The 12,835-nt window shown below is 46.3% G+C and overlaps 2 protein-coding genes across 3 annotated transcripts in view; both read right to left on the minus strand.

Moving 5' to 3' along the window:
- Window positions 1-12,835, minus strand: part of HM13 (histocompatibility minor 13) — a gene marked incomplete at its 3' end in the record, with an annotated part of 53,915 nt that overhangs the window by 26,021 nt on the left and 15,059 nt on the right. For both annotated transcript variants that reach the window (XM_080716773.1, XM_080716772.1), the window contains exons 3-4: window positions 10,197-10,279; window positions 2,800-2,888 (exon numbers count right to left, since the gene is read on the minus strand). In XM_080716773.1, the coding sequence (XP_080572899.1) occupies window positions 2,800-2,888; window positions 10,197-10,279 (172 nt within the window). The remainder of the gene's footprint in view (window positions 1-2,799; window positions 2,889-10,196; window positions 10,280-12,835) is intronic.
- On the minus strand, window positions 493-1,038 carry MCTS2 (MCTS family member 2; the record flags this gene model as incomplete). The annotated part of the gene is made up of 1 exon (XM_080716775.1): window positions 493-1,038. The coding sequence occupies one exon, from the start codon at window positions 1,036-1,038 to the stop codon at window positions 493-495; it is 546 nt and encodes a 181-aa protein (XP_080572901.1).

Raw genomic sequence — 12,835 nt, forward strand, 5'->3', positions numbered from 1 at the left:
TATTCTTTAGTTTGAAACAGGATCTTGTTGAGTTGCAAAGGGCCTCACTAAGTAGCTGAGGCTATCTGCAAACCTCCGGTTTCAGCCTCTCCAATGCTGGGATTACAAGTATGTGTCACCACGCCCGGCATATTTTATTTTAATCAATCAATTAATTTTTTTTTGGTACTGGGGATGGAATCCAAGGGCATTCTATCTCTGAGCTGCATCCCCAGCCCCAAATTTTTTTTCCTTTATTTGAAAACAGGGTCTTGCTAAGTTGCAAAGGACCTAAGTAGATGAGGCTGGCCTTGAACCTGCAATCCTCTAGTTTCAGCCTCCTAAGTACTGGGATTGCAAGTGTGCGCCACCACCTTTTTTTTTTTTTTTTTAAAGGCACCCAACTGAATTTATTCCGTATAATCAGAGGCATTGTCATCACAAAGACACATATACACAAACACAGATGCAACACAATATCCTTATTTATCACAAGTGCATTCCTTCTAAAGTTCATTTATAAGTTTTCATGTGCCACAGTCCATCATTTAAGTAGTGGATGTTTTCAATGCCAATTCCTTTGTTGACTTTCTCAATATCATCTGCAGACATCTTCATGACTCCAACACACAGAGCGTGCTGTTTCCCTTCTGCCATAACTGCGACAATCATGTCCACTGCAGCGGGGTAAAGCTTCGCTCCAGAGGAAGTTAAACCTGGGCACATGATATTTGCACCACTGAGTACAAATTTGATGGCTCCTTTGTCAACCTGCTGCTGCGGTAGGATAAACGGGTATTTGTGAAGTAACCTTAAGGTTGGATAAAAAGGCCCTTTTCTTTGTCTAAAAAACAGCAGTTCTCCATTTACTGTAAGGATTTCCATATGTTCGTGGCATCGGACCATTTTGACAGGATCCTTCTTTGGCATGATTTGGTTAAGCCACGGCTCGATGCCTGCAAACTGCTCTGTCAGTTGGCTCTTAATACCCTTAATAACGGAAGACTTCAGCTGGATGCAGTTGGACACATTTTCCTTTTCGTCAAATTTCTTGAACATGATCCAAGATGAAGTGGGTATCGAGACGGAAAGAAGTTCGAATCAGTGAGTCGAACAAGCTCCACACTCCAGGAAGGCCGGCGCCAAATGGACGGTGGGGCGGTTGTCGCTAACCGGAAGGCGCATCTGCCAGCCGCGCTTTACGGCTCGGCTTGAGAGAAACCGCGCCACTTCCGCTCCCTGCCCGCACGCATGCGCACTGCTGCCCTCTAGGTCAGCAAGGGAAGTGGAAGGGGCAGGGTTTGGACGGGAAGAAGTGAGGTTTTTTCCTTGTTGCGGGAAAAGATCGGAGGGGAGCGCCTGACGATTTCTGAGGCAAGGCTGCCTCTCTCATCACCACGTTCTCCATCTCCCTCTATAGCTATGTGGGCTCGCGATGAGGGTGCCTCATCATCTGTCCAGCTGGGCTGTGGGTGATGGTCGGTCGCCACTGTGGCTGTATCCACCACAGCAGAGCTCGAGATAGTTGGGGATTAGGTACAAGTTTAAGCGTTGGGGTAAAAACCCGTGTGTGTGTGTGTGTGTGTGTGTGTGTGCGCGCGTGCGCAAGTTTAGGCTTTGAGGAAAAATCCCAACCATCAGTGTGCATGTGTGTTGCATATTTATTGCAGAAAGGAATTGCAAAAGCCAGGCATGGTGGCTTACACTTGTAATCCCAGCATTGGAGGTGGGTGTTGCACAGAAATTGCAGAAAGGAATCGCAAGAGCCGGGAGTATTGGTGCACGCTTGTAATCCCAGCATTTGGGAGGCTGAGACAGGAGGATCACGGTTCGCATACAGCCTCAGCTACTTATTGAGGCCTTTCATAACTTAGTGAGACCCTGTTTCAAAATAAAGACTAAAAAAATAGGGCAGGGGTGTAGTTCAGAGGTCGAATGCCCCTGGGTTCCATTCCTAGACCCACAATAAACAAACAAACAAACAAACAAACAAATAATAGGGCCGGGGGGTGTAAAAAAATAGGGCAGGGGTGTAGTTCAGAGGTCGAATGCCCCTGGGTTCCATTCCTAGACCCACAATAAACAAACAAACAAACAAACAAACAAATAATAGGGCCGGGGGGTGTAGCTCAGAGGTAGAATGCCTCTGGGTTCCATCTCCAATATCGGAAAAAAATTAAAAAAGAGAGAAGGAAATAGTGAAACATCGCTGTTTTCTAGGGATAAGGCCAAAGACAAGGCACAAACCAGTAAGAGAGTGTGATACAGTCCACAAACTTTGAATTTTACATGAGAAATAACTTTTATTTGGTCAAGCTATCTATAATCTTGAACCCATACTGTAAATAACTTGTTAACCTCAGATAACTCCTCAAAGATCCATGGTTTTCATACAAAAAAAGAAAGCTATTGAACTATTCAAAGTTTAGGGGGACAGTCATTATACTTAAACATGATAAAAATGGTCACTGACAGCTACCTTTTACTGCGTGTTTTTATGAACCAGGCATTGTGCTAAATGCTTCCCACTCACTATTTTTAGTCCTAACAACTGTCCATGAAGATGGTGCTAAAATATAATTTTTGTTTTACAGATGAAAATAACAAAACAAAGAAGACCTGGTGCTCAGGAAGGTAAGGCATTCACCCAGGGTCCCAAGTCTAGGCAGTGGTAGAGTTGGGATGTGGACCGAGGCTCTGAGATCCAGAGCCCATCTCTTTCATCACTTGCTCTACTAAAGAACCCAGTATGAGAGAGACAAAGGGGAGTGGAAGGGAAGACATCCAAGACACGGCACAGGGGACGTGGGCAGCACTGACCTTCCTTGTTTTCTCCAGAGCCCTGTGTGAAGAGCAGCTGATACTGTCGGTTTGGGAAGTTGGATGGAAAAAACTTATTCATGAAGGGGCTGGAAAGAAAGACAAAGCACATTGGCAAACAGAGCTCCCATGAGCAATCGCAGTTCTAAGGACTTGACCCACACCCATTTACAGCTGTTATCTCCTGGTACCCTCACAGCTGCCCTGATAGGTAGGTGTTACTATTTCAACTCTACAAATGTGGAAGCACAGGCTCTTAGAGAGTGACTTGCCAGGGTCACACAGACAGCCAGTATCTGCACTGAGTCAAACCTAGGAGTCTGAATTCCTAGTGACTTCAGTATTGTTTGTTGTCATCAAATAAATGCAAAGGAGAGGCAGATGTAAGAGTTTTTCATGTAAAAGTTTTTCTTTGGGAGAATCAGGGATTCCAGTCTGGCCCAAGCACCACTTGTATGAGAAATACATTGTAGGATAATTCAGACCAAGTCTCATGCCCAGACAGTCACCCCTGCCACGCTCCATGCCTTGTCAGCCTACTTTCTAGCAACATGCCTGAGCTTTTACAAATGCAGCTGGAACCAATCAGCCAGATAAATCACAGTCCCCAGGGCAGGATCACCTGTACATACACTCCTTCCATGAAGCCTCATCCCTAGAAGCATTCTCTCTGATTACCCAGCATGCACCACTTCTTGGCCATGCAGGGGTCAGAGATTTTCTTGTCTGGATCATATTCTGAGTAAAATTAGCAAACTAAAGTCTCTTGGCCCAGCCTGGCCTCAGGGATAGCAATACTATGGGGAGGCTACCACACCCAGCAGCCCGGCCCCATAGCCTGCTTGCTACACACCAGCTGTGTGGTTCTGGGAGAGGTACTTTGGTGGCAGTCTCCCTGGGCTTCAGTATCCTCACCTGTATGTGAGGATGACACTGGCATCTATCTTAAAGGGTTATGTGAAGATAAGAGAGCAGGCAGGTGAAACCCTGAGCCCAGCAGTGGGCCTGCAGCAGGGATGTTTAAGAACTGCAAGCTTCTGCCAAAACCATGTGACAACATCAGATACAGCTGGTAATCCAGGAATGGGCCTTCCAACTAACAGGTACACCGAGGCAGACCGGAAGGCACCCAGGTCACAATGGTAAAGCAGGGATAAGGGAGATCTCATGTGGAACATGACAACAAATACCTTTCTCATAGGATTAACAGGATTAAATATGTGCTTGGCGCCCTAGTAGATTAATTACAACTTCAACTTTAAGTAGAAGTCTCTAGACTAAAGGCTTTTTTTTTTGGAGGGGGGTGTTGGGGATTGAACCGAGGACTTGGTGAATGCTAGGCAGGTGCTCACTGAGGGAATCCAGAAACCAACGATCCCCTAGACTGATGACTTTGTTACTCTGAGCAAAGAGGGACTGCCATGTGCAGTGGTACATGCTTGTAATTCGAGCTACTTGGAAGACTGATGCAGGAGGATTGCAAGTTCGAGGACAGCCTAGCTAAGTTAGCAAGACCCTGTCTCAAAATAAAATAAATAGGGCTGGGGATGTAGCTCAGTGCCGGAGTGCCCCTGGGTTCAATCCCAGTACTGGAGGAAGAAAAAGGGGGGGAGGGCTGCTGTTTATCACAAAGAAGAGTCACATGGCCCTGCTGGTGTGTGTCTGTGATCTTGAGGGCAGGGATCCCATGTCATCATCTCAATCCCACCTGACCGAGGCATGGTGCCTGGGAGGTATGTGGTAAATGCCCGATGAACAACTCTGAATGTACTTCTGTAGCAGGCAGACATTCGTTCTGGCCCTCCATGGTTCACATCAGATCTTATGGGGATAGTGGGGCATGCCTATAATCCCCGTACCTGGGAGACTGAGACAGGAGGAATGTAGGTTTCAGACGAGCCTCAGCAACTTAGTGAGACCCTATTTTGCAGACAAGAATAAAAAAGGCTGGGGGCGTAGCTCAAAGGTAGAATGCCTCTGGGTTCAATCCCCAGTGTCACAAAACAGAAACAAAAACAAAACAATATAAAACAAAAAAGCTGGGCATAGTGGTCCACATTTGTATTCCCAGTACCTGGGAGGCTGAGACAGGAGGATCACAGATTCACTGCCAGCCTCAGCTACTTAGTGAGGCACCTGCAACTTAGTGAGACCCTGTTTCAAAAAAAAAACCCCCCAAAAAACAGGTATGGTGGCGCACGCTTGTAATCCCAGCATTCGGGAGGCTGAGATCGGAGGATCCTGGTTCAAGGACAGCCTCAGCTACTTAATGAGGCCCTCTGCAACTCAGTGAGACCCAGTTTCAAAATAAAGAATAAAAAAATAGTGCAGGGGGTATAGCTTGGAGGTTGAATGCCCCTGGGTTCTATCCCCAGACCCACCAAAAAAATAAAATAAAACAAAATAAAATAGAGCTGGAAGTAGAGCTTGGAGATAGAATGCCCCTGGGTTCAATCTCAAGTACCACAAAACAAAACAAAAACAAAAAAACCTTATAAAGATAAAAATAAAACAAACAAAAAACAAACTCAAGATCATTGCATTCTGCTAAGAAACCACATCCTGGTGTCCTCTGGGGTGAAGGCTGAGGGTGAGTGAAATGAGTGACGTGGTCTCCTCTTTCTCCTTGGGCCACCTCTCTTCCCAAAGTCAGCGGTGTAGGGCATGAGCTCAGGCAGAGGGAATAAATAAGCAGAGGTTCTTTCGGCAGGTGGATGTATGGGCTCCGCAGGGATTGAGTCTGCTAGCTGTAGAAGGGGGAGAAACGTGTGGCCCTACCCTCTCCCGATACTTCAAGCATATTTTGTTCTTAAAGAGGCTTGAGGTGGGTGAGGGATGCTAGTGGAGGTGGAGGGACCTAAAGGACTACAGCCTGAGTTGCTGTGGCTTGGGCTCTGCTCTCGGAGCTTCGTAGCAGGCTTTCCTCTGTACACACACACACACACACACACACACACACACACACACACACACTCTCTCTCTCTCTCTCGTACTAGGATTAAACTCAGGAGCATTCTATCTCCATCCTCAGCCCTTTTTATTTGGAAACAGGGTCTCACTAAGTTGCCAAGAGCCCAAGTACTGGGATTACAGGTGTGCACCACCATACCCAGGCATTATATTCTGTTGATAATGTCTATCACTAAAAATTATTAATTGGTTAGAAGACAGAGACAACTGCTTCTTGGCTAATCTATGAGAATTTGGGACAATATCTCTCACTTATTGTTTTAGATGGAAGAAAAAGTCTTTGGTGTCAAAATAATAGAAGTTCAGCTGGGCAAGATGGTGTACACCTGTAATCCCAGGACTTGGGAGGCTGAGACAGGTTTGCAGATTCAAGCACAGCACCAGTAACTTACTGAAGCCGTTTCAAACAAAAAAATAAAATAGGGCTAGGGATATAGCTTAGGGGTAGAATGCCCCTGGGTTCAATCTTCAGTGCTGCAAACAAACAAACAAACAAACAAACAAATAACAAAAAAACTCCAGTTTGATGGAGATATGATCTCTTTTGCAGAGTTGCTGAGATAAAGTAATATAATAAAATTTCAGCACATGGCCTAACACTGGATTTCAAAATACACTAGGTCCTCCAACTGCTGGACTATTGGAAGACTGACCTGTCAAGCCTCTTACAGATGCGGGGTGGGATGTGCTAGATTGAGGGGGAGGGTCCTTATCAGCACGGGAAAGGCGGGAACCCAGTGCCTGGAAGTGGCTGGCCCCGCCCCACCCCACCCCACTCAGGGTCGTCATGGATGGAGAGGTCTGTCCTGCAAGCAAGGCTGGCTCGGCCTGCCACTGTCTTGCTAGATCCAAGCACTCAGGTGCTCTGGGCCTTCATTTTTCAGGAAGGGGAACTGGACCAGAATTCTCTCAAGTTGGTTAGAATAAGATTTTGTAGGTGAAAGGTCAGTGTAGGTAAAGACAACACTGAATTCAGTCTAAAGAACAGAGCATTAGTCCCGGTATGCAACCTCAGGCCTACGGTTCAGCCCAGTGTGCACCTGGCATTGGGCTCTAGGCATGCTGCAGATTCCATTTAATTGATTTTTATAGTATTAGGTATTGAACCCAGGGGTTTTATACCTCTGAGCCACACCCGTCCTATTTTTAAAAAAGTTATTTTTTTTGTGGTACTAGGGGTGGAACCTAGGGGCTTTTCTACCTCTGGGCTATACTCTCAGATCTATTTTATTTGTGTGTGTGTGTGTGTGTGTGTGTGTGTGTGTGTGTGTGTGTGTGTGTGTGTTTGGTGGTACTGGGGGTGGAACCCAGAGGCTTTCTACCTCCGGGTTATACTCCCAGACCTATTTTATATTTTATTTAGAAACAGGGTCTAAGTTGCTGAGAGCCTCACTAAGAAGCTGAGGCTGGCTTCAAACCTGTGCGATCCTCCGGTCTCAGCTTCCCAAGCGCTGGGATTATAAGCGTGCGCCACCACGCCCAGCTTAATTATTATTTTGTAACAGGGTCTTGTTAAGTGGCTGAGGCTAGCCTTGAATCTGTAATCCTCCTGTCTTAGCCTCCCAATTGCTGGGGTTGCAGGCATGTGCCACTAAGCCCAGCCAGTATCTCCATTTTATAGGTGGACAAACTGATGCTCAGAGAGCCCCAATAATTTATGTAGATTATAAAGCAGCAGAGTCAGGGCTTGAACCTACGGCTGCCTCTGGGCCATACTTTGTCATTATTCTGTCAGCGTGCCTACAGGAACAAGGTGGCTACTGTTTCGGTGGAATGGGCGTGCAGAGAGGTGGATTCTGCTCTTTCTTTGACTATGCTGAGAATACCCCAACAGTGATCCCTTCGGCGTGCACGAGCTTTCCAGCTCCTGGTCTGGTCTCTCCTCTGCACCTCTTCTCGTGCTCCTATCCTTCAAAGCTGAGTTCAAATTGAGTTCCTTTCTTTGAGGAACTTTTCTTGGTCTGCTGCTACCTCTTGATCTATCAGAGAGTCTCAGTGTAAGGCTGTACCACATCAAGGGGGCAGACAGAAACATGTTGGAATATCTGGACCCACAAGCTGGAGGCACAACTCCCATCTGGTGAGTGGGTCAAGGATGCCATAGTGGAGAGCATCAGAGTGGCTCGTTCTGAGAAACACTGGCCTGGCTCACTCATCCCCTGGGCTGCCCTGAGTGCCCGATGGTCTGAGCAGGGGCGTGGTAGGAAGAGCACTGACTTGGGCCACAGAGACCTAGATTTGAATCCTAGCTCTCTGACGTATAGCTGTGTAATTCTAGCAGAGTGTGTGTGTGTGTGTGTGTGTGTGTGTGTTACTGGGGACTGAACACAAGGATGGATGTTCTACCTCTAAACTACACCCCTAGCCTTATTTTATTTTTTTAAATTAAAACAATTTTTTTTTCTGGTATTGGGAATGGAACCCAGGGGCATTCTACTTCCGAGCTATACCCCCAGCCCTATTTTTTTATTCTTTATTTTGAAACAGGGTCTCACTGAGTTGCAAAGGGCCTCACTGAGTAGCTGAGGCTGTTCGTGAACCTCAATCCACCTATCTCAGCCTCCCAAATCCTGGGATTACAAGTGTGCACCACCATGCCCGCTCTTAATTTATTTTTTTATGTGGTACTGGGGATTGAGTCCCAGAGTATTTCACCTCTGAACTATACCATAGCCCTATTTTATATTTTATTGGCTTATTTTTTATTTTGAAATGGGGTCTTACTAAGTTGTAAAGATCCTCACTAAGTTGCTGGGGCTGGTTGTAAACCTATGATCCTTCTTTTTTTTGTTTTATTTTTTGTGGTACTGGGGATGAGACCCAGAAACATTCTACCTTAGTGTTATACTCCCAGCTGGACTTTATTTCTTATTTGGAAACAAGGTTCTCACTAGGTTGATGAGAGTCTCACTGCTTGAGGAGGCTGTCCTCGAACCAACGATCCTTCTATCTCAACCTCTCAAGTACTGGGATTACAGCATTTATCACTGCGCCCAACTCTTAGCAAATTTCTCAACCTTTCTGAGCTTCAGTTTTCCTGACTGTAACACAAGATTAAAAGCAAAAGCGAGCCAGGTGTGGTGGGCACGCTTGTAATCACCGCTTGGGAGGCTAAGACAGGAGGATAGCACAGGTTTGAAGCCAGCCTCAGCTGGCTTGAGACTCTGTTTCCAAATAAAATATAAAATAGGTCTGAGAGTATAGCCTGGAGGTAGAAGGCCCCTGGGTTCCATCCCTAGTACCACCAAAAACCAACCAACCAACCAACCAACAAAACCAAAAGTGAGAGCTGATGTGGTGCAGCTTGTAATCCCAGAACTGGGAGGCTACGAAACACAGAAGGATTGCAGATTCGTGGCCAGCCTCAGCAACTTAAGTGAGGCCCTGTTTCCAGATAAAAACCAAGAAAGGGTTGAGGGGTGTAGCTCAGAAGTAGATGGCACCCCTGGGTTGCATCCCTAGTACCCCCCCCCCCCCCACACACACACAGCAAAGTGAAACAAGGCTTTCTGGCAGGTAAATACAGATAATGATAATACTAGTAGTGATAACAAAGTTATCAGTTATTAAACAGAGGAAGTGTGAGACAACATGCTGAATGCTTCCTTATGACTCCACAGGAAGGGATTATTATTTTCCTCCACATTTCTGTGGCAGTTGAGCTACAAATATTAAGTAATTTGCTCAAGGTCATAGGGCTGTTGAGTGGTAGAGTCTCTATTAAAAAGTCAGGCGGTGGCCAGTGTGGTGGCGCACGCTTGTAATCTCAGTACTTGGGAGGCTGAGACAGGAGGATCGCAGGTACATGGCCAGCCGCAGCTACTTAGTGAGACCCTGTTTCAAAATAAAGAATAAAAAATATGGCTGGCAGTGTAGCTCAGAGGTAGATTGCTCCTGAGTTCAATCCCAGTAACACACACACACACACACACACACACACACACACTCGGTCAAATTCCAGAGCTTGCACTCTTAAGCCCTATGTATATGCCTGGCACAGTGGACACACCTGTAATCCCAGTAATTTGGGAGGCTGAGGCAGGAGGATCGCAAGTTTAAGGCCCACCTCAGCAACTTAGTGAGACCCTGTCTCAAAAAAAAAAAAAAAAGGGCAGGAGATATAGCTTCTGGGTTCAATTCCCAGTAGCTAACACCCACCCACCTACCCACGGCAACGTGTGAGGAGCCAAGCGTGGTGCTTGGCCGCCCACAGCACCTGCCTGGTGGCACTGTATCCACTCATCCTAGCACTGTGGTGACTAACATTACATTATTGTTCACAAACAAGTTCCCAACAACCAAGGTGGTGGGAAATACCTGCTGGATGTGATTTATCACATCCATGATTGAACCCCGATAGGTTCATCTAAAACCCTGTATGGGCTCTTGAGAAAGCGGATCCAAGTACCGCAGAGACGCACTCTGACCTGATGGTGTGGGACAGCGCCAGGATCCCCAGCACGAAGAAGTACATGGACAGCAGGAGGTTGATGTACTCCTGGGAGAAGATCTGAGGAGACACAAGACGGGACAGGGAGTCAGGGCTGGAGTGGCCCAGTTCTCTTCTGGACATTGGTCTCGCCCCTCTGGAGTTTGGGGACAGTTGGGAAGAAGCCTCAGACAATACTTGGGGGCCCCCTATTTCCTTCCTTCCTTCCCTCCCTCCCTCCCTCTTTTCCTTTCCTTCCTCCTTACTTCCTTCCTCCCTCCCTCCTTCCTTCCTTCCTTCCTTCCTTCCTTCCTTCCTTCCTTTCTTGTGGTGCTGGGGGTGGAACCCAGGGGCATTCCAGCTCCGAGCTGCACCCCCAGCTGTCTATTTGGAACAGGGTCTCACTGATTTGTAAAGGTTCTTCTTGTCTCAGCTTCCCAAATGATAGGATTACAAGTGTGCACCACCACACCCGGCTTATGTCTTTATTTTTAAGAGCAAAAATCAGAATGACATTTTCTGTTTAAAGTGAGGGGGTGTAGCTTGGAGGTAGAATACCCCTGGGTTCCATCCTCAGTACCGAAAAAAAAAAAAAAAAAAAAAAGAGCCAGGTATGGTGGCGCACACTTGCAATCCCAATACTTGGGAGGATTGCAGGTTCATGGCCAGCCTCAACTACATACTGAGGCCCTCTACAACTTAAGTGTCTCAAAACAAAAAATAAGGCTGAGAATGTACCTCAGAGGTAGAAATGTCCTTGGATGCAGTCCCCAGTACTGCAAAAGGGAGGGAAAAAATAGAATAAAATAGGGCTGGGGATATAGCTCGGTGATAGAGCACCCCTGAGTTCAACCCTCAGTACCACAAAACAAAACAAACAGTAAAGCCAAACCAGCTGGGCATGGGCACTCACACCAACAATCATAATCCTTGGGAGACTGAGATAGGAAGATCACAGGTTCAAGATCAGCCTCTGTAACTTAGCAAGACCCTGTTTTATTTATTTATTTATTTATTTATTTATTTATTTATTTATTTATTTATTTATTTATTTATGGTGGTACTGGGGTTCCTGGAAGCCCTTCTACCTCCGGGCTACACTCCCAGACCTATTTTTTACATTTTCATTTTGGAAACAGGGTCTCCTAAGCCAGCGCGCGCGGCTGGCTTCGAACCTGCAGGATCCTCCTGTCTGCCTCCCAAGCGCGGGGATTACAAGCGTGCGCCACCACGCCCGGCAAGACCCTGTTTTAAAATAAAAAATAAAATAGAAGCGCTGGGCATGGTGGCACACGCTTGTAATCCCTGTGCTTGGGAGGCAGAGACAGGAGGATCGCTTCAAAGCCAGCCGTGCTGGTTTAAGAGACCCTGTTTCCAAATTTAAAAAAAAATAGAAAAATAGGTCTGGGAGTGTAGCCCGGAGGTAGAAGGGTTTCCAGGAACCCTAATACCACCAAAAATAAAATAAAATAAAATAAAATAAAATAAAATAAAATAAAATAAAGCTAGGGGAGCCGAGCGTGGGGGCGCACACTTGTAATCCCAGAATTTGGGAGGCTGAGACAGGAGGATCACAGTTCGCAGACAGCCTCAGCTACTTAGGCTCTTTGCAACTCAGTGAGACCCTGTTTCAAAATAAAGAATAAGGCCAGGCGTGGTGGCGCATGCTTATAATCCCAGACTTGGGAGGCCGAGACATGAGGATCACGCAGGTTTCAAGCCAGCCTCAGGTACTTATTGAGGCTCTCAACAACTTAGGGAGAACCTGTTTTAAAATAAAATATAATATAGGTCTGGGAGTGTAGCTCAGAGGTAGAAAGCCCCTGGGTTCCATTCCAGTATCACACACACACACACACACACACACAAAAAAAAAAAAAAAAAAGGGGAAGAGCCAGGTGTGGTCGTACATGCTCGTAATCCCAGTATTTGGGAGGCTGAGACAGAAGGATTGCAGGTTGGAGGACAGTCTCAGCAAGTAGTGAGACTCTTACCACTCTAGCGAGTCCCTATTTCCAAATAAAAGTCAAATAGGGCTGGGGTGTAGCTTGGAGGTAGATTGCTCCTAAGTTTAATTCCCAGTGCCACAAAGAAAACAAAAAAGAAAACAAAAAAAAGGTGTGGGAAAGCTGGGCACAGCAGCGTAGCTCACTGATAGATCACATCTAGGCTCGGTCCTCAGTACCCAAATAAGGGAGATACTGTAAGCCATCCGTAGTGTATCTGAAAACAATAAAAAGACTATTTATAATCCAACAACGAGAAAGTGATGCAACAGTAAACAGGCATTAAAAATTATGTTTGGCCAGGCATGATGGCACACGCTTGTAATCCTAGTACTTGGGAGGCCGGGGCAGAAGAATCTCAGATTTGAGGACAGTCTCAGCAAGTAGCAAGACTCTCATCTACCCAGTGAGACCCTGTTTTCTTTTTTTTTCTTTTTTCTTTTCGTGGGTCTGGGGATGGAACCCAGGGGCATTTGACCTTTGAGCTTTACTCCCTGCCCTATTTTTTATTCTTTATTTTGAAACAGGGTCTCACTAAGTTGCGGAGGGCCTCACTAAGTAGCTGAGGCTGTCCACGAACTGCAATCCTCTGGTCTCAGCCTCCTGAATGTTGGGATTACAAGTGTGTGCC

The sequence above is a fragment of the Muscardinus avellanarius genome (genome assembly GCF_963383645.1).
Source record: "Muscardinus avellanarius genome assembly, chromosome: 19".
NCBI classification, from domain to species: domain Eukaryota; kingdom Metazoa; phylum Chordata; class Mammalia; order Rodentia; family Gliridae; genus Muscardinus; species Muscardinus avellanarius.